Raw genomic sequence first — 19,590 nt, forward strand, 5'->3', positions numbered from 1 at the left:
CTAAGAATCTTCATCACCAATATTTCACATTGTTACAGTAATGATTTTTCAACAGATGGCTGCAGCGTTCCTCAGACAGGATACTCTTCTTTTCTAAATGAATAGAAAAAGGTCAGTTGTACAGGTGATGTTAAAATGAAATAATATTAATAAAAATAATAACAACAATGAAACTAACATGTCCATTGCCTGTTTCTGCTGTGTTAGTTGGACAGTTTTCAACATCTGAATGAGCAGTCCCTGCAGATCTTCCACACGGTACAGAGGAACAACAGCTCTAGGGGCATCTTCAGACTCCTTATAGGAACTATCCACACTTTTCTTGCCCATAAAATGCCCTAATTATACACACAACACAATCTTAATGTAAACTTTAAACAGTAACTTAAAAAAGCACAAACACGTGAAATTAGTTACCCAGTTAGTGTTGTGTCTCTTACCTGTTGCCCACAGATTCCCTCTTGGATTTACCTTGATCTTAGAAATTTTATTTCTCAGCTCTGTTAAATCGAGAGTCATTGAAGACGTCATGGCAATATATGAGATAAGGATGAAAGAAGACAGGAGTCCTGCTCTGCAGATTGTTGACAAAGTGCCTGTCATTCCTCAGGTGTTCTACACAATTATGTGCTGCAAATTTAAATTTTCTGATCTTCTGTTACTTCGGAGGCGGTTAGTTATATAGAGGGAGGATGGTGTCAATATTCTAATGAGATGAAGTCATACTTCTGTGATAGGCTGTTATTGGATGGATGCACATAAGAGTGCCTAATGACCTATAAGTCATATGCTGATGCTTCAGCGATATATTTTTAGTCATATTTTTTGTGGGGGAATACGCTCTCATGTTCCTTTACTTGTCACATTTATTTGGTTACTTATTGTCTCCCTGGGCACATTCCAGTATTTCCAACCAAAAATATGTCAGTAATGCGAGACAAACAAGACATGTAGATCAATGCATTGATTTATTTGTATGTACTTAAAGTAAACATTACAGCAAGGCACACGGGCCACTGCATGCTGGATAGATGTAATGGCTTAAGAAATACTGTGAATCCAGGGCTCACCGGCTACTGTATGTACACAGATTACCTTCCTACACAATTTCTCACTAAACATATTATCAAAAGTACAAATATTGTTCAATAAGCATTAAAAAAGAATAAGAAGAGAAGATCGCTCTTTTCATCCTCTGCAGTTCAACAACTACTTTTGGTGATTTAAAGACTTAATGAAAAAAAAAAAGATTAGAAAGCACTTAGAAAAGTTCACTTACCAAGTCAATATGACCATATAGCCTTTTCATTCCCAACATAATTTATAAAATTTAATAATGAGGGATATTACACATTTACTAAGTTAAGCATTGCACTGAGATTACCTGCAACTCCTCTAACACTTTTATCATTTAACAATCACTGCCATTCACCATGGAGGTAGGAACTGTCATGTAATGAACACAGAATAATATGTGCTGCCTTACAAATCAAGACCTGTGAACTACGAGTACTGCCATTATGAGGACTTCTAGGAAATGTATTTCCTTTGACATGGTCATAGGTTAAAGAAAAACCCATGAATAGATAGTATCAGCATTATGCAAGGGTCACTGTCACAAGGTCGTGATTCATATAAAATATCCCCAATATGCCTCCAGACTTCACTTTACGTCTTAACTTAATGATCCAAAACAATGTAACTTTTTTTTACCTAACATTTACTATCCACTTGCAAATTACACTGCTGACCATTTGAGGTATTATCAATACTGCTGCACCACACATTCAATACCTCCCTGTTTTTCCTGAATGCTCAAAAAATAGAAATGAAAATCACTATTTGAAAAAAGACCATGTTTACGGAAACACCCGTGACCACAAAGATGTTCAATGAACATAAAACACATGCATCTCAGAAAGTTACAAGTCAAAATAAAGTGTTTGTGTAGCCTAACCTTACCTGTATTCGAGGTCACAGCAAAATTGTCAAATTACTGTTTACTCAAAACACAGAAATATGGCTTTTAAATGAATATTAGACTATTCTATGTTGGAATAATTGATGAATACAATTTTGACTTTGTAAAGAAAATTCATATCAACCCAATCATGTCAAAAACCGAATCACATTCATATAATAGTTTATAGTATTAAATACTTCAAAATATATTTAAGCAATTAAAACTGTTGTTGATAAGAAAATCTTTTCAATGTTAATTTAATTAATCAATTAAATTAACATTGAAAAACTGAGACATTCCTGAGTCTCCTGGAAGGGTGGAAGGAAATAGCTGAAAAATAAAACAAAATCATCTGTAATGTGTGTGTAGTTATATCTGAAAGGCAAGATGAATATAGTACACATGCAAAGCCGAATAAATGAAAAATGATTAACTTGTCTTCCTATTATGAAAATACTTCTTTCAGCTAAACATTACGGATTTGCTTAAATATAATGCACAACCTCTAACTTGAGAGAAAACACTTGGCATCACCTCCATGCAGAACATCATGCATCCTGTGTGGCGTTGACATGAAAACTTGACAGAGGTGTTGCGGTGGCTCCTGCTACCAAAGAGGCACTGCTTGTGTCTGAGGAGGAGTGTCTAGTTTGGAATTACAGTTTGCAGTCTTGTTACTATGCAGATTTGCTGGCTGTTCTCCCGGTGCAGGCTCAGATTGATAAAGCCCCAGCAACGAATCATTCATTTCATCGGTATCTGCTGGTGGAGTTTCCTGCTCCATCTCCCTAACCTTTGTCTCCTCCTCTTCTTTGATTTTGTGAACAATGAAAAGATGTCTGTTGAGTGACAGTGGTGACGTGAAACACAGGCCACAGTGAAGGCACTGAGGAGTGTTTACATCAGTTTTATGCTGTGGTATGTGCTTCTGGAACTGTGCACCGTCAACTGTGATGAAACCACACTTAGAACAACGGAATTTAGTTTTGAGACCTGTTGCTGAAAAAGCATCAACACGGAAAGTGCGATCCCCCTCCTCTTCCTTTGTGGCCAGAGCAGAGGCATCTGATACAAGGCCCTGCAAATCACAGAAGACCCACACTTGAAAATGACAACTAGTAGCAAATGAAACATGTGATTCATCTCCGCAGTCATTATTTAAAGGATTATGTTGAAAATTATAAACTACCTTCTCCAAATTCTTTTTTGTATCCTGGACAGCTGTTTTGGGCATTTGGCCAAGATCAGGATTTTTAATTCCATGCATTAGACTGATGTGGTTCTTCAACATTACACTTGTTGTGAATATCATCTTAACATCTGTGCAATACCTGAAGAGTTAGAAATAAAGGAGGAAGTGAAGTGAAATTTAATGACATTCCCGGGAATTCAATGAAATGCTATGTGAAGACTTAATAATGATTTAGTCATTTTTAGATTAAAAAACAATATTAAAACTTACCAACAAGTATATATTTTCTTTTTTCCATCATGGTCATTGCGAATATGTCGTCTCAGACTGGTTGTAGACTTGAAAAACTGCTCACAATGTCGACATGGATACTTCTTGACTGGCTGTTGGAAAACAAGAGGAATAGTACTTGCTTGAATAACAATAAATTAAGGTTTATTCCTTACTGTACCAGGCAACTTGAGTGTACCACACTCAAATACAAAGGTTTGTTTGAATATGTGTCAACAGACAAATAAAAAAACCCCAAAAATTTAGATGATCAAATTGAGGAAGTTTAACGTGAACCTAAATCCCCAAAAGGGCATCACTTTATCCAAACACTTGGCTGTAGCTCACAAAATGATAACGGAATGAAGACATTAGCAGCTTGTTCTAGTTACTGAAGTCTCAGTCTGTTTAGTCCACTCACATTTTATCAATAGCTTAAACCTCAGAATGCAATGTTCTCAGAAGCAATTCCTTACTTCAGCAGTGCATCACACAAAGTGCTGAAATGCTGTTTTGTTGCTGCCTTATTTACCTGATACTGCACGCATCCAAGCTGTTGCGATTTCCCATCTTAATTACTTCATTCTTTGCACACACTGACCTGTGGGCTCATGTAGTTGTGAGATCACTGAAGTTGTGGTAGTGAGCCACAAAGCTTCATGCAGGTAGTTCACTTATCATTTTGTTCAGCTTTCAAAATGATGCCTTTTTTTAACACTTTCGCCATATCATGAAAACAATAAGATAAACGAATAAAAACATTTAGGAGATAAAAATGCATTACGTGACATGTTTGTAGATTAAAAGAATAGTATGAATACATAATAGTACCATCAATACTTGGGGCATTAGAATAATTCAAATGTTTTGATAAAGTCATGATTCCTAATCCTAGAATTAGGTTTCCAGGTGAAGGAATTAGTTGAAATCATATTTTCTCAGCACGAGGCAGAGCTGAGTAAATTAGTGTTGTCATGGTGAAGTCACTGTACCGCGTACCCTCATGACGATATGAAAAGTACCACCTTAAGAATGAGCAAGAAGTTTCCCTGTGAGAGTGGTAGCAAGAATTTAATCTTTGTTGGGGTTTTTTTGTTGCTGTTTTTTATGCTACATTTGTGATCGGCTGCCTTTAAATTCTGGTTCATTGTAGTGTGTGGAGGTGATGATATCTCACCTTTCTGTGAGTGGTCTTCAAGTGAGACACAAAGGATTCTCGTACAGGAAACCACTGCAGACACTCGCCACACGTCCAGCCTGCGGGTTTCACATTGGGTCTTCTGTCCTGCTCCGCCTTTTGTCTTGCATTGTGTTTGTGTATGACAGGATAGCGACTCTTCTGATGGATGGAATGAGCATCCAGGTGCCATCCTGTGTCAGCATTGTCTTTGTGTATACTGCTGTTCTCTGTCTCTGCTGTCATGTTTCCTATATGAACACCCTTCAAAACAGCAAATACATGTCAAAAATGACAAAAGATAACAAAACTTAATCCTGTCCTTAATGTTAATGATCATACACTATAGCTCATAGGTAGCTTAATACAGATTATTCATCGTTTGCACAACTTTTTTTTAAATAATGTGGTTAAACAACAAAACTGACACTTTGCAGTGTTGCAGGGTTGTGTGACTACCAAAATGATTTCTCTGATTGCGTGACTGGTTTTATAGTGGATGTACATGATTCAATGTTTAATTTCAGACTAATAAATTTATGAAACATGTCATTATAAACATATAAAATCAAGCAAACCTTAAAGTGCTGCATTAACAGATACTTCTGTGGAAAGACAGAGTTACATTCCGGGCACTTGAACACGGATGTAACACGCTTGTTGGCATTTTGATGGAAATGCTCAAACAGAAGCTGTTTTTTCTTGAACATTGCTTCACATGAACACTTAAAGATGGACCTGCAGAATAAAAACAGTTTGAACGTATCGCAAAAGAAATTAACAACTTTTACAGCCAGGTCGTGAGATGTTGACTTACTGAGGGGATATTTCGTTAGCATTGTGTTTATTTTTTAAATGCACTTCACAGCTGTCAGCAGTCTTGAAGGCAACAGGACAGATGGTGCACTTGTAAAAGATGTCACAGTGTTTTTCTTCGATGTGAGCCTTTTGTCCTTGAAGGGTCTTGAAAACCACGTCACAGTGGAGACATCTGAAGAAAAGGAAGCATATTTCCACTTTCCTGTTTTCTCTATATTATATGTTTTGAATGAGCTCCCCTTTTCATGCTTGTTGACTTACTTGTACCAGGCCTTGCGAGCGTAGTGAAGACAGTTTTCCTTGACATGCTTTTGTATGTCTGCCGAGCGACTCAAAGCGCCACACTCAGGACAGCAGTAAGGCGACTTATGAGCATGAATGCGTTCATGAGCGCTGAAGCTGCACTTGTTGGGTAACAGCATGGAGCACACATAACAAATCTGTTGTAATAAAAGAGAATCAGATTTTAAAAAGAGATAAAAGTCAAACATGGAAAATTCAAAAATACACAAACCTTGAACGGATGTCATTTCTATGGACAACAGATCTCATGAAATTCATTCATCCTAGAAATGACTATTAATCACTCTAACCAAAACCTAATTTACTCTCATTAAAGATGAAATGCAATTTAAAATATTATGTCTTCAATTGAAATAACTGGGCTTTGGGGTGAACACCACCATCAGACTGGGAAGTCATCAAGTGTCAAACGATGGAAGACATTTTTATCTGTGTTGTTTCAGTAGAATGTTGACATTGATAAATTATAGATTATTGCCAGGCTGACCCTAAACCCTAACTCAAACCAAAGTTTCAAAGAGGGACGAGTTATAACTTGCAAACATTTCATTCTGAAAACCTGGCTGTTGAAATAATTACACTAACATAAGCCACAAAAGAATTGACACGCTGAACTAAGATGAAACAGACGAGTTCATGGTGGTGCAACATTTTAAATGTTTTGTGACTCTTTGGTCTAAACTGGACTTAACATTTTAATAAAACATCAACTTACCAACCCTTCCATATCTTCTGAGGACCTCTGGTAATGACCTGCCAGTGCTTTGTTGTCAGGTAACTGTTTGTTGCACTCCAGACAACGGTGCCTATGATGAATGACGTTGTCTGGATACAGGGGCAGCACAGGCTGGTTTCTAGATGAAGGTGATGATGAGGGGTAAGACTCTGCTTTCATAGGTTCTGTACAAAGGGGTGCGAACATTTGTTCTTCTGCTATTGGTTTCATATGGAGCTGTGTGCACTGCATCACCATACCGCTGCTCTTGTGCTCTCGTGCATGTGCCAGCAATGCACACTTGTTGAAGAACACCATCGTCTTTGCACAGTGTGTGCATCCTACTTCGATGTGAACACTCCTCCTGCTGTAATGATATGCAAGACTCCTCTCCACCCCAAAGGAATCCCCACACTCGAGGCAGCAGTATCCACGCGGTGGAAGGTTCAGGTTGCTATCTGGAGGGGGGTTTAGGTTGGGCACGTATGTAGGCACAGGGTTGGCATTGTTCAAAAGTCTGTTTAAGGTTCCTGCAGCTGCAGTTGGAGTGGATATGTAAGGATGAGGTTTGGCGTTTTTAACCTGATGCACCAGTGGGACAGTGCTGTACACTGTAGAGGAGAGTGTGTGTTGGCTTTTTTGATGTGAGGTGGACCGTGCTGCTACGGAAGCAGCAACACTGTGAGGGACCAGATTCAGACTAGCTAAATGCATTGCTTTGGGGAGGAAGCTTGTATTGGCTGTATGACCAGCTGTGGTTGACGCTCTCTTTGGTCTCTGTCCGTGATGCACAGCGGAACGTTTGCCAGTTTTATGGAATCCTGTTGCAGACTTTGTTAAGTTTGACCTCCGTGAGTTAGCCACAGTTTTTTTGTGTAAAGCCTTTGATGAAGAACCAGCTGTATTACCTTTAGCTCGTATCCCACCAACAGCTGCACTTTGAGATTGATGAGGAGACATGTCAGTGTGGGAATCTTCACTAATCATAATTGGGGATGGTGAGGTTTCACATGCAGAATGAAATTCGTCGGTTTCTGAATCAGGAAGTACGCTGGTGACTGTGCGCTTGATCTGCCCTGACATAGTTTTGATGGTCTTAATTCTAACTCTGGGTATGGCAAGAGGTGACCCAGATGTTACTGCAGGGGAGCCTTTGCCACTACTATCGCTGTAGATGCTTACAGGGCTATCAGAAGGCTTGGTTAGCCTTATGACAGCTTCAAATGGACTGCTGGGACTTCGCGGGGATATAGGCACATTGGGGCTTGCTTTCACACAGTCATTATGAACCGCTGATGACTCTCTAGGATCTTTTCTAGCATTTAGAGCCACCAGTGCATCAAGGCAAGAAGATAATTTAGTTGTCTGAGATTTTACTAGTGAATAAGGAGCTGGACTGTCCTTGGAGGTTCCTGAATCACAATTCGTCTCAATAAAGTTGTGGTTAACACTGGGTGGGGGAAGTGCGAGGCGAGTTGATGGTGTTTTATCCGATTTGTTGTCAGTGGGCTCTTCAATTCTAACAGTTCCAGCTTGGCTGTTCTGGAGATGGTCAGCGGCTGATGGTCTTAATTGATGGTCAGCAGCTGTTGGACAGTCATCAAACATACTGAGATTATTTTGATTGTCTGAAATTGAAGGTTCCACCAGAGCTGAAGTTTCTGGGAAACTGGGTGTCTCTTTTGGGTGATTTTCATCTTTAGAGCGCAGAGCGTCTTCAGATTCAGGACTGGAGATGGGACTAAAATGAGAGAGTGACTGAGAAAATGTTGGCGTTACATCACGTTTGTGCTGGATAGGTGCCTTTCCAAGCAGTTCTCCTGAACTCTCACCATTCAAAGAGGTGACAAATGATTTAGAAAAGCTGGAGTTAGTTGTCTCAACAGTATGCGGTGTGGTCTCTGGTCCCTTAAATCCATTTTGTAATGTTTGTCCACAGCCTTCCAATGATTCCTGGCGACTTGTGTTTTTCACGATTACACTCACTGCTGGAATATCTGGTGTTGTGACAGTTTGGTTACTCAGTAAGCTATCATGTAGGCATATCCCTGCGTGTTTCAGCTGACCCTCCGTCTCCTCTTGACCCCCATGGATGGGCTCTTTGGCATCCAACCCCGTGGCATCGGGGATGTCAAAGGCAGCCAGGAGATCATCAAAATCTGGGGTTTTCATGTCACCCATGGCTGCATAGGGTCATAAACCTACAATAATACACATACAATGTGAGATGTCATTTATTCATATGCATAGTTGTCACTGCAGATAGACTTTGATGAACAATTGCTATGCAGTTTATTAGAAGAGCTGTTTAGGAGTCTGACAATCAGCTGGGTGATGCCCTTTGAGCTGGAGTTAGCTGCAGCTAATTAGCATGCATCAACTGAACGAAACCTAACATACATACAATCTGCAACACTAAAAGCGTTACCATTCATTTTAACCTTCATATGGTCACAACAGAACGCAGTTTGTAGTTTGCATTATTAACAAAGGCGCTAGCTAGCACGGAATTGACAATAAGGTACATAACGGGGGCATGCTAGCTAGATAGCTATCTAGCTTAACATGCTAAAGCGCAGATCACACAGCCAAGCAAGTAAACTCGTCGTTTTATCGAGGCAGGTATAGGCTTACCATTTGATCCAGTAATGTTTGACAAATTAAGTCAATTTTACATCAGACGATTTACTATGGACGTCAAATTTGTGGCAGCAAGATCTGCCTGGTACAAGGCTTCATAGCTAGGCTACAAGCTACTAGCATCAGGTTCGTTTTCCTTCTTGTCTGTGGGAGATTCTGCCCTCAACTCTGCCTTGCAGACGAGAGGTGGTGCCACAGGCCTGCTGTGTTGTTACTGCTAGGCCTGCATGTGTCCAGAGGAGGACTGTCAGTGACTGTCCAGTGTCTCAGCAGCTGCAGGCAGAAACATATCAGTTTTGTTAATATTCAGAGGAAGGTAACGCGTACTGTAATGAAATACACCATGGGGTACAGTGCGTGAAGTGCCAGTTCAACATGTTGTCCTTTCTTTCCTGCTTGAGAATTTACTTTCAGGAATAAGTTGGTACAGGATATGCAATGCTGTACTATAAATTGCTCAAATAACTAATTAATGTTCTGCGTGAGTCAAAAAAAAATTGCACTCTTCTAACTGATAGTAATGAAGCAGCAATTTGTAGTAAACTGGATTCACTCAATTATCACATGAAATGACATGACAACATGAAGGACGGCGTAGAAACGAGGTGATCTACTACCACTAAAATAAGAATTTGAGCATACTGGAAATGTATTTGTCAAATATTTAATCCATACAGTTGTTATAATAACTGATAAAACAAATGTATTTGTAATCCAGGTGCTTTTTCTCAGAATTCATTTGTTTAAGTAGTATTAGTTATCATAGTGTTGCTAAGCCATATGCTTTTGTTGGGCTTTTGTTCAGTTTGTGCTCCACACTGATTATTGGCCCTCTTTTCTCAAAAAAGAAATGATCTATAAAATTGTTAAATGAAAACCTAGTGGAAACATGTGGATTAGATTCAGAGAAGATTGGACACACTAACTTGAGGGATATTACATAGATTCAATTTAATTTTGCATAATTTAGAGTGTTTTTTTTAATAAGTATGCATTTTTTTGCTTTGCCCTCCACACCAAAATATCACTTTTTATGTTGGCAATTCAGTTGATAGTGTACTGTAATTGAAAAGAAAGTTTTGGGCTATTAAATAAGACATTTAACTGTATGCTACAAAATCTCTTTGAGTTATTAGTCTCTGTTAATGAATTCCAGGCTCTGCAAATCCTTATCAAAAGTTAATGAACACAAATATCTTGAATTTCAATCAAGGCTTCATTTGTTTCAGATGCTTCTGGGCAGACAGAGCCCCATAGAGTGTTATGAACCATACTCTACATTGTTTTTATGACGGATCAAAGATTAGATATCTGTGTGATGAGTTCAAATTTTAACAGCAGCAAGAAGAACAAATAGCTGCGTCCAATCAAGTACAAATTATGGTGTAATATATTTAATGATCTAGATAAAAGCATCAATTGATTCTGTAGCAAATACTCAGTGGACTTCCACCAAACACCCTTTAGAAAGATGAGATTTGGTTCATAGGAATACAAATTAATTTGGCATGATTCTCACTTTATATCAGTATTAAAAAAGTTTTTAAAAAATACTTTTGAGATTTATTTCCTACCAAGAATGCTAAGCATGCCTTTTTATGGCTTACATGGGTGGAGCACAACCCATTGGACACTACTGAACAGTAATTCATGATTCACCCACCTCTACTTATGTCTCTTCACATATCAGCTTTCAGTCGCACATAATTAAATAACCCATCAGCAAAATTCACTTCTTATCATCTGTTGCATTTGAGATTTGTTGAACATGGTTAACATCATGTCTGACCCGAAGTTACTTTATAAGGCCTATTAAATAATTTCTGCTGCATTATCACACTTCCGTCTTGTACTCCCCGAGACAGATTGGAGCACTACGTAACGTATCTGTTAATTAATGATAAGATGCTTCATGGAGGGCAGAGTATATTTTTCTGCTCTGGTTTTTACAGCACAGCAGTTGACAGCCGGTTTAAGGAGGGCGCATAATGAGTAAGCCATTTGCTCTGCTTTACCTTGAATTCAGCCATTTGTTTTACTGTGAACTGCTCTTTTTCTACACCATTCTTCAATCTGAAACCACAATAACTTATTTTCAGGTCCTTTTTACATAGAAAGACATTGTGTTGCTTGTTTGACCATTCAGTTGAAGTCACAGCTGTTTTTCTGCCATGTAGAAGTGAAGTGTGATTGTGTTTTTCAGCAGAAAACAACGTTACCCAGCTTGAAGTCATAACCAGCGGCAAAAGAAATGGTGTGGTGAATGAGGGTTTTGAAATAGAGGTATGTATCATATTTCATTTTTAAAGAAAATACCACATCCTAATCATTTCTTTGATGAACAAAATGTCTTCATTTTCTTAGGAGGACATCACTGCTGAAAATGCTACAAAGGGACTGGGATCATATTTCAGGTGTGTCAGTTCACGTTTGCATTTTAAAAATTAAATATAACTATTTTACTTTGGTGCAGGAAGCACAACTTAAACACATATCCGAAAATCTGTCCTGTTCTTTGTACTATAATGTGTGGATGAGATGATAAAAATAATAGACAAACAAAGAAAAAAGGATAACTTACAAAATATTGTATGTGTAAAGGATTTGTTTTATTTTGCATTTTAACATTTAAAAAAAATTAACCTCTAATTTATCCTGTGCTTTAGCCTTGTGACCAAGCCAATTAATGCCACAGAGGATTACATTAAGGCTCACTCAAAAACCTTCAAATACGTAGTGCTGGGCATACTCGGAGCAGGTATTAAGCAACATTAATCACTTGCTGGTTTCTTTTCAAATTTTTACAATCAGTAGTGTTATCAGTGGAGGTATCCTGGATTACAATGGGACTGGAATGATAATATAATTATCAACCATGATTTTTGATCAAATGTTTTCTGTTTTACAGGTTATGTGGCCTATTTCATTGCAGCCTGTGTATTGGATTTCCAGAGGGCCACTGCTCTTGTGGTCCTTACCTGTTTGGCTATTTTTGCTAAATCATTTGAACTTTTGACGGAGTACAGGGGCGAGAGCATCAGTCGGTGTTTCAGACCTGCCATTAAATGTTTCAAATCTAACTTGAAATGGATAAAATGGTGAGAAGATGAATTGTTGCTAGTAGTTTTGTCCTAAGTTTGATAGTGAACTGCACATAATGCAGTATTTTAATGAGTTGAGGTATGTTTTATTGTGTTTTCAGGGTGTTTATTGTCATTGTGTTGGCCCTGTTCGTGACATGGCTCAGTGTAGACACTTCGAAGCGTCCTGAGCAGCTTGTTTCTTTTGGAGGTGTATGCATGTTTGTCGTGCTTGTGTTTCTTCTGTCAGCACACAGGACAATGGTGAGTTCTGCACAGAGCCATCTTCTCAAGGATGATAATCACAGTGTGACAACAATTTCGAGACATGCTAGGGCGTTATCACACAAGTTATCTCTGGTCTGTTTAGTTGAGACTTTGGATATCATTTGGCCTTGTGTCTCTATTGTCTTAAGGTTTTTAGGAGAAGTCTTTCCTTGTAATAACAATGTTATATGGTGGCTCCCTGTTTCAATGATTGTCTAACTCCTTTATTTGTTTAAATCCTTATTTAGATATCATGGAGGCCTGTGTTTTGGGGTATTGGATTACAGTTCTGTATTGGCATTTTTATTATAAGAACCCAACCTGGACTCATAGCATTCGAATGGCTTGGAAAACAAGTGCAGGTATTATAAACCTTTGATTCACGTTAGAGAAAAGGTTGATATTCCTGTGACCTCAACATGTTAAATAATAGGATCCACACTTACAACTCCTGCAGTCAGAACACAACTCCCAGATCATTAACAAATATTTGTACATTATAAAATGTAATTTTTTTTAGAAATGTCCAGAGCAAAAAGGATTTTTTTCTCATACAACATAAGTAAAATATGTTATATTCAACATTAATGTGATATGAATAAAAACAAAAGCAACACTCAATTCTTTATTGTACACGGGCACAGTATTCTTTTATGGATCATATTCTGTATTCTTATCTTAAGAGCAGTTTTATCTGGCAGTTGATTAGGCTGTAATCTCTGGTCTTCCAGAGTTGACTTGTCATTATGTGCACATTTGCGTAGCGTAATCACATTTTAATGTATTGCCCCATTTACTCTCTTCTTTGGTGTCATGACTTTGTGTTGCAAATGATTTAATAATTGCCTCATAAATTTCGGAAACTAATGGACTGATGAAATTAGTCGTTATGTGTCTTTTTTGTCCTGTGATTACAGACTTTCCTTGACTATACCAAAGAAGGGTCATCGTTTGTTTTTGGGGATCTGATTACGGGCATTTTTGCCTTTCAAGTAAGGTCACAATTGGACGATAATGTGGTGTTCTAAAATAATGTGAATTAAAGTTATTGAAGATGATGTATAACAACAGCTTTGATCTCTCCCTCAGGCATTGCCCATTGTGGTTTTTTTCAGCAGTGTGATGTCTGTCCTTTATTTTTTGGGAATAATGCAGTGGCTCATTCTAAAGGTTGAAAAAAAATAAGAAAATTATATCTTATGTCATACACTCCTCTGGTCTTATAGTGTTTACTCCTGCTGTGGCATATTTGACTGAGAGCTATGTGTTTCCATCAATGCAGATTTCATGGGTTATGCAGATAACAATGGGTACGTCTCCGACCGAGACCTTGAGTGTTGCAGGCAACATCTTTGTAGGACAGGTACTCTGAGCAAGGCTTAAGTCTAAAGAGATGATCTCTGACACCACTACTTTTGACTACTTTGATTAATTTGACTATTTTTATTTCGAGTCCTCTGTGCGTCATTCTTATGGTTAATTGATTTTTCTTACTAATGCTTCTTCCACAACTTTTGTGAATCAGACAGAGGCTCCGCTGCTGATCAGGCCCTATTTGAAGGACATGACTAAGTCTGAGATACACGCCGTTTTGACTGGTGGATTTGCAACAATTGCAGGCAGTGTAATGGGGGCATTCATCTCATTTGGGGTGAGACTCACTGTTTTCCTATCAAAAAACCTACATACACCTAATGACAAGAATGATACATAATATTATGTTATCATTTCATTCAAAAAGGTAATAGAATGTACATAATAAATAAAAAATGAATGCATATATGTAAGATATATAATATAAGGATGCAAAGCCAAGTAGAGTTTTTCAATTTCTTTTACAAAACTAGAGGAATTTGTGTTTTTAAGAAAGACGTAGTATTTAGTTATAGTTACTAGAGGGAAGAACAATCAACAGGTACAAATAATGTAATTTGAGGTTAAATTGCATTATTAAATTAAAATTATTATATTCATCACAATTTTTTCACTTATCTGAACATATGTGTATATGTATGGTTGTGCAGTTCCCACCAGTCAAAATTTCAACTGACTTTAAGGAAGACTAATCTCTCAGAAAATAAAAAAGAATACTCCTAGATAGATTTATATGCTATTATCAAAAGAGGAAGGCTAAAATAATTATTTCATTGTAATTTTAAGATTATTTCTGTTGATTTTTGTGGTGGTGGGGGAGATATTGGCCTGTTAATACAGTAGATCAACACTAGCTGGTTCTTACTACAAATTGTTGCTGTTATATCAGCCTTAGAACATTCATGGGTTGACTTCCTATTTAGAGGGATTTTTAGACACTTTTCCCAATGAAAACAAAATCTGAACTTGTGTAGAACTGAGAGAAAGATTCTAACATTATCTCCATTTCTGAAGTCAGTAAAGGCTGAGAGTGGAGGGGAAGCCAGCTGTGCTAATAAGTGATGATTTTTTTTTGGCATCTGGGCTGTTTCTCCTCAGAAGAATCCGTCTAACGTCAGTAACGGTTAGTCTATGAAAGGGTTCTGCTGTAGTTCAGATAAAAATCAGTTATGAATATTCCACAGCGTTCTACACATATTCATCAACTACACTGAAATAGGACAATGTTCTGGCTTGAGAGGGATAGTTCTTATATGAATATGATCTCTGTGTGCTTTTATCGTACTGTATATTAATATTATTTTTTCTCTGGAAAAAAAGAAGTTTGTATGCATGTAAAATATAAAATCCATGGCATGACAGTGAAATAAAGTGTATTTCCTGTATTTTGCAGATTGATGCAGCCTCTTTGATATCGGCATCAGTTATGGCTGCTCCCTGTGCTTTGGCCATCTCCAAGCTTTCTTACCCAGAGACAGAGGAGAGTCCCTTCAAGTCAAAGGGCAATATTAAAGTGGCGTGTGGGTATGTACCTGTATATTTGTTCCTCTGTTTATTCTCTCATTAAAGTTTCCACTTTAACGAATGTTTATTTCAATTACTTAGAGATGAACGGAACATTCTGGAGGCAGCTAGCAGCGGAGCTTCTGCTTCAATTGGTCTTGTTGCGAACATTGCAGCAAATTTGATAGCCTTTCTTGCCATCCTTGGGTTCATAAATTCGGCTTTGAGTTGGCTTGGCGGTATGGTGGGATATCCTGCAATCACATTTCAGGTATGATTTAGCAAAAGACTGATAATTGATTAATAAAACATTATTTATGTGCTTAAATCTTTCCGAGTGAGACATCAGAAGTGGTGGTCTGGCTCAAACAAGAAACATGCGGGCCATAAATCTTTATCCTGATGATAAGGAGTTGCAGGCAAAGACAGATGAGCATGCATATCAAAAGGTTCACAGGTATAATTAGCTCACATAAGTTATATGCATGGAAAAATAATTATAGAGCTGGGGTTGTGGCTGAAGCGAATCAGGAGAGAGGGAAGGATTGTGGAGCAGAGACCATCAGAAGTTAAAAACTCATAAGAATGATAATGTAGGTGTATAACAAATAGACTAATCCAATTATTGATATAATTTTACATTAATTTTATTTGTTGTGGTGACTTATTTTTTTCAGGTAATTATTCAGACAAAGTTTTTTCATTTATTTCATGCCATGTCAAATCAAGCGAATCTAGAAGTCAACCTGTATCTCTCTGCGTTCACAGCTGATTTGCTCATACGTGTTCATGCCAGTGGCTTTTATGATGGGTGTACCATATGATGAAAGTTTTACTGTGGCTGAACTAATTGGCACAAAACTATTCCTCAATGAGTTTGTGGCTTATGAACAATTATCTGAAATGAAGAGCAACAGACTGAACGGACTTGATGAAATCATCAATGGTGAAAGACAGTGGATATCAGTGAGTAGACATCCCCATAACTTTCCTTCTGGTTGTGCAGTAAGTATTATTGTGAATAATAAAAAGGAAATGATTCTACACAATGCAAATCTGTGTTGCCTTACTTCTTGTTACAGGTCCGATCAGAAATAATCACCACTTATGCTCTGTGTGGGTTTGCCAACTTCAGCTCACTTGGTATTGTGATTGGAGGCCTTTGTGAGTACTTAATCATATTTTCTTAGGACCAAACCTTTCCTGTCCCAGTCATGATTTTTGAAACAAAGTCTTCTTTTTTCAAAGCCTCTATATGCCCATCGAGAAGAGCTGACGTATCGTCTCTTGTGCTGAGAGCCATGCTCACTGGGACTTGTGTATCTCTTGTCAATGCTTGTGTTGCAGGTAGAAGCTTTTGAATCGACCTAACAGTGGAGCTGAACCTGTGTCCTATTGTACAGTAACTGTAGGTTTCTGACTTCATTTCTCAGGGATCCTCTTCGTTCCTCCACTTGACTGTGTGAACTTTTTCAGTACATCTGATTTCAATGCCACAAATGAAAATGTGCAGACCTGCTGCAAGGACCTCTTAGAAAAGTGAGCATATACCTTTTTAATGAGACAATTAAAATATTCAGGAAAACATCTGTGACAGACAAGATTCACAGCCGTGCTCTGTTGATATTGACCTTGCTTTTGAATTCTTTTGCAGCACTGTAATCAATGAGACCATCTCATTTGAAGGATTGTGGAGCACAGTAACAAATGCCACCCTGTATTTTTCTAAATGCTGTCAGTGCTGTGGTCTTTCTGCAGTGGACCTTTGTTAGTACAGGATAAATATGTATGTTAGTATCTGTTTTACACCATAGTCAAGATCTCTCCCTGTTTGTATAGTTATACCAAACTCACTGTATTAATGTAAAGCCAGTTTGTAACTTTGGTATTGTAAATTCACTGTTTCTAGTTAAAGCTGAGGACTATGCAATTTCCTCCGGGATTAATAAAGTATCTATCTATCTATCTATTTAAATGGGACACCTTCAGAAACAAACTCCAGGAGGCATTTGATGAATGTAAATTTCAAATAAAATTGTGTAATTGACTTAAAAAAAAAATCTTATTAGCAAAAATACAGACATTTTGTGTTGACACAATAAAAACCTGTGGAGATGTGAGATACTGTATGTTTGGACACGGATGTTTTAGATATTTATTTTAAAAAAACAAACATTAACTGACTTGTTGTAACATAATAGTCAGCATACATCATTAACCCCCATGTATCCTCACTCACTCACTCACTCACTCACTCACTCACTCACTCACTCACTCACTCACTCACTCACTCACTCACTCACTCACTCACTCACTCACTCACTCACTCACTCACTCACTTGTTCAGCATTTTCCTCACACTGCTTCAGATATTTAGGGCTTATCTTTATGCACACACAAATACAGTTCAACAGTTTCCTTGCATGACAACACACCTGAGTGTTTTCACGGTCATTTGCTGTTCATCACTTCAAGGAAGTCATGCTCGAGATTATTTGGGTTAACACTGTTGTCCTGAAAGTATGAGTTGATTATTTTGTTCTACAAAGATAACAAGGATTGGTTATTACTGGTAACAGGTTATTTTATCTTACTGTCTAGATAAATCTTTCCTGTTTGCTGAAGATAATGACATGATATATACATTTAATTAGGGTAGACCATAATCCTGAACCATACACACACACTGCTGTGTGGTTTCACATTTTCAAAACAAACCTTTTTCTCACAGGCTGTATGTGATGTCATCACAATGTTTCACCTTGTGATTTCATGAGCGTGCTTACATTCATACATTTGTTTCCACACTCATTTTTCACTTGATAGGAACGACTGCCTTTTTATGCCGTGTGTAAGTCTCTGAGAGATATAACAAAACAGCAGGCAGCTGACTGTGTCTGGAGTGAGCAAAACAGTAGGCCTTTTGAAGGTACAGAAAACGAAGCTTTAGGGAAAAGAAACAATTAGTGAGTGTTCAAATGGTACAATGAAGTAATTAGAAAGAAAAATAATAATAAAGATTGAAGCGTATTCCATTTCTGTTTCTGACCATTTCAACCTGAAGTGGTAAATATGTACATGCTGGCATGACACACTTGATGTCTGATGAGCAGTAAACATGACTATATAGAAGTATAAAGAAATCTTTTTGGGGTTTTTTGTGATAGTAGGCTCATTATCTCATGATAAAAAGAAAACAATGTTGTTTCAAGATTAACACAATATTTAACTCATGATCTTCACATGAAGGCATTAAAATAATAATTGCAACTGTTCTCTCAATTGCTGCCATATTTCAAATTCATCTTATCATTTTGTTTTCCTATCATGAACAATCACACAATTACAGTAATTTTAAGTAGCAGCTAAAGTGTGAGTAACTATTTAGACTCCTTTGAAAACTAACATTGATCATTAACCAATCATTAACTGACATCACTAAAGACTTTGTCTGTAGTTGGTAGGTAAATATTTAAACCCTGTTAGAATTTAATTATGAATAGCCATGTGAACTCACTGTATAACATATTTCGTTTTAGTTTTTATTCAAATCCATGCTGGCTTTGCAACTAATAAAAAAATAATAGAACAAAAAGATTAGGCAATGATAAAGATTGGTCGGGTTACTGCTATCCAACTGTACACTAGCAAAACTTTCTCTTGTTTAGTAAGAGGTTCTTTGTTTAGTGATCAATAGGGTTCTGAAAATTCCAAGTCTGCTTTTTGGGTATTTCGTTCTCTGCTTTAATCCAAAAGTCCATAGGTCAACTCTAAGTGACGATGTGGAACTTAATTAGCAGCTGTCCATGTGACAGGAAACACACCTGTTGAACATGTCAATGACTGAAAGACTTTACTGGTAAACTGATTACTGTTCTTTCTGAAATCCTGTATGAGGGCGTAGCAAAGATACAGAGAGAACATACAAACTACTAAAAAGAAATCCCTCCAAAAAGTGCACACAAACACCTTTGACCTAAAACAGTGTTGCGGTATTTAGTAGCATGAACTCAACCTTGCTGTATAAAGAAAGGCTGCATAAGCAGTTCAAAGACTAAAATAAACCTTATGCCCTACACACATAACATACATCACAGATGAACAAGCAGCATTTTGGACACATTATCTCATCCAACTCCGTTGCTGTGGCTTTAGTCTGTGTCATACTATAAATCAAACCAGAAAAAATGTTCATATCTCGTCATGAGAAGGAAAATATTTTACCATGACGTTCGGCTCAGTGTTTGCAACTTTGTGTTGACCAATATTGCTCAGACAGTCATGAGA

At 37.6% G+C, this 19,590-nt stretch overlaps 2 protein-coding genes across 2 annotated transcripts; one reads left to right on the plus strand and one right to left on the minus strand.

Moving 5' to 3' along the window:
• Nucleotides 1–203: 203 nt before the first annotated feature.
• znf592 (zinc finger protein 592) lies at nt 204–15,472 on the minus strand. The gene is made up of 10 exons (XM_068312244.1): nt 15,333–15,472; nt 9,074–9,352; nt 6,440–8,640; nt 5,683–5,861; nt 5,420–5,593; nt 5,181–5,340; nt 4,603–4,866; nt 3,426–3,538; nt 3,153–3,294; nt 204–3,041 (listed from the first exon to the last, which is right to left on the minus strand). The coding sequence occupies exons 3-10, from the start codon at nt 8,618–8,620 to the stop codon at nt 2,571–2,573; spliced, it is 3,684 nt and encodes a 1,227-aa protein (XP_068168345.1). The 5' UTR covers nt 8,621–8,640; nt 9,074–9,352; nt 15,333–15,472; the 3' UTR covers nt 204–2,570.
• slc28a1 (solute carrier family 28 member 1) lies at nt 11,066–17,096 on the plus strand. Its single transcript, XM_068312245.1, has 18 exons — nt 11,066–11,071; nt 11,283–11,362; nt 11,444–11,493; nt 11,746–11,837; nt 11,988–12,177; nt 12,282–12,423; nt 12,675–12,788; nt 13,344–13,418; nt 13,516–13,596; nt 13,709–13,789; nt 13,952–14,077; nt 15,194–15,324; nt 15,406–15,574; nt 16,072–16,269; nt 16,386–16,467; nt 16,552–16,650; nt 16,737–16,842; nt 16,958–17,096. The coding sequence occupies exons 1-18, from the start codon at nt 11,068–11,070 to the stop codon at nt 17,073–17,075; spliced, it is 1,938 nt and encodes a 645-aa protein (XP_068168346.1). The 5' UTR covers nt 11,066–11,067; the 3' UTR covers nt 17,076–17,096.
• Nucleotides 17,097–19,590: the final 2,494 nt, after the last annotated feature.

This window comes from Antennarius striatus, chromosome 4, assembly GCF_040054535.1.
Source record: "Antennarius striatus isolate MH-2024 chromosome 4, ASM4005453v1, whole genome shotgun sequence".
NCBI classification, from domain to species: domain Eukaryota; kingdom Metazoa; phylum Chordata; class Actinopteri; order Lophiiformes; family Antennariidae; genus Antennarius; species Antennarius striatus.

Excerpts from the sequence above, each read along its gene's own strand:
- znf592 (XM_068312244.1), bottom strand. The coding sequence starts at position 8,620 with ATGGGTGACATGAAAACCCCAGATTTTGATGATCTCCTGGCTGCCTTT. Across the intron at positions 5,862-6,439 it reads CAGAAGATATGGAAGGGTTG|ATTTGTTATGTGTGCTCCAT; the intron begins GTAAGTTGATGT and ends TTATTACAACAG. Across the intron at positions 4,867-5,180 it reads TGTTAATGCAGCACTTTAAG|GGTGTTCATATAGGAAACAT; the intron begins GTTTGCTTGATT and ends GCTGTTTTGAAG.
- slc28a1 (XM_068312245.1), top strand. Across the intron at positions 13,790-13,951 it reads GCAACATCTTTGTAGGACAG|ACAGAGGCTCCGCTGCTGAT; the intron begins GTACTCTGAGCA and ends TTTGTGAATCAG. Across the intron at positions 14,078-15,193 it reads GGGCATTCATCTCATTTGGG|ATTGATGCAGCCTCTTTGAT; the intron begins GTGAGACTCACT and ends TGTATTTTGCAG.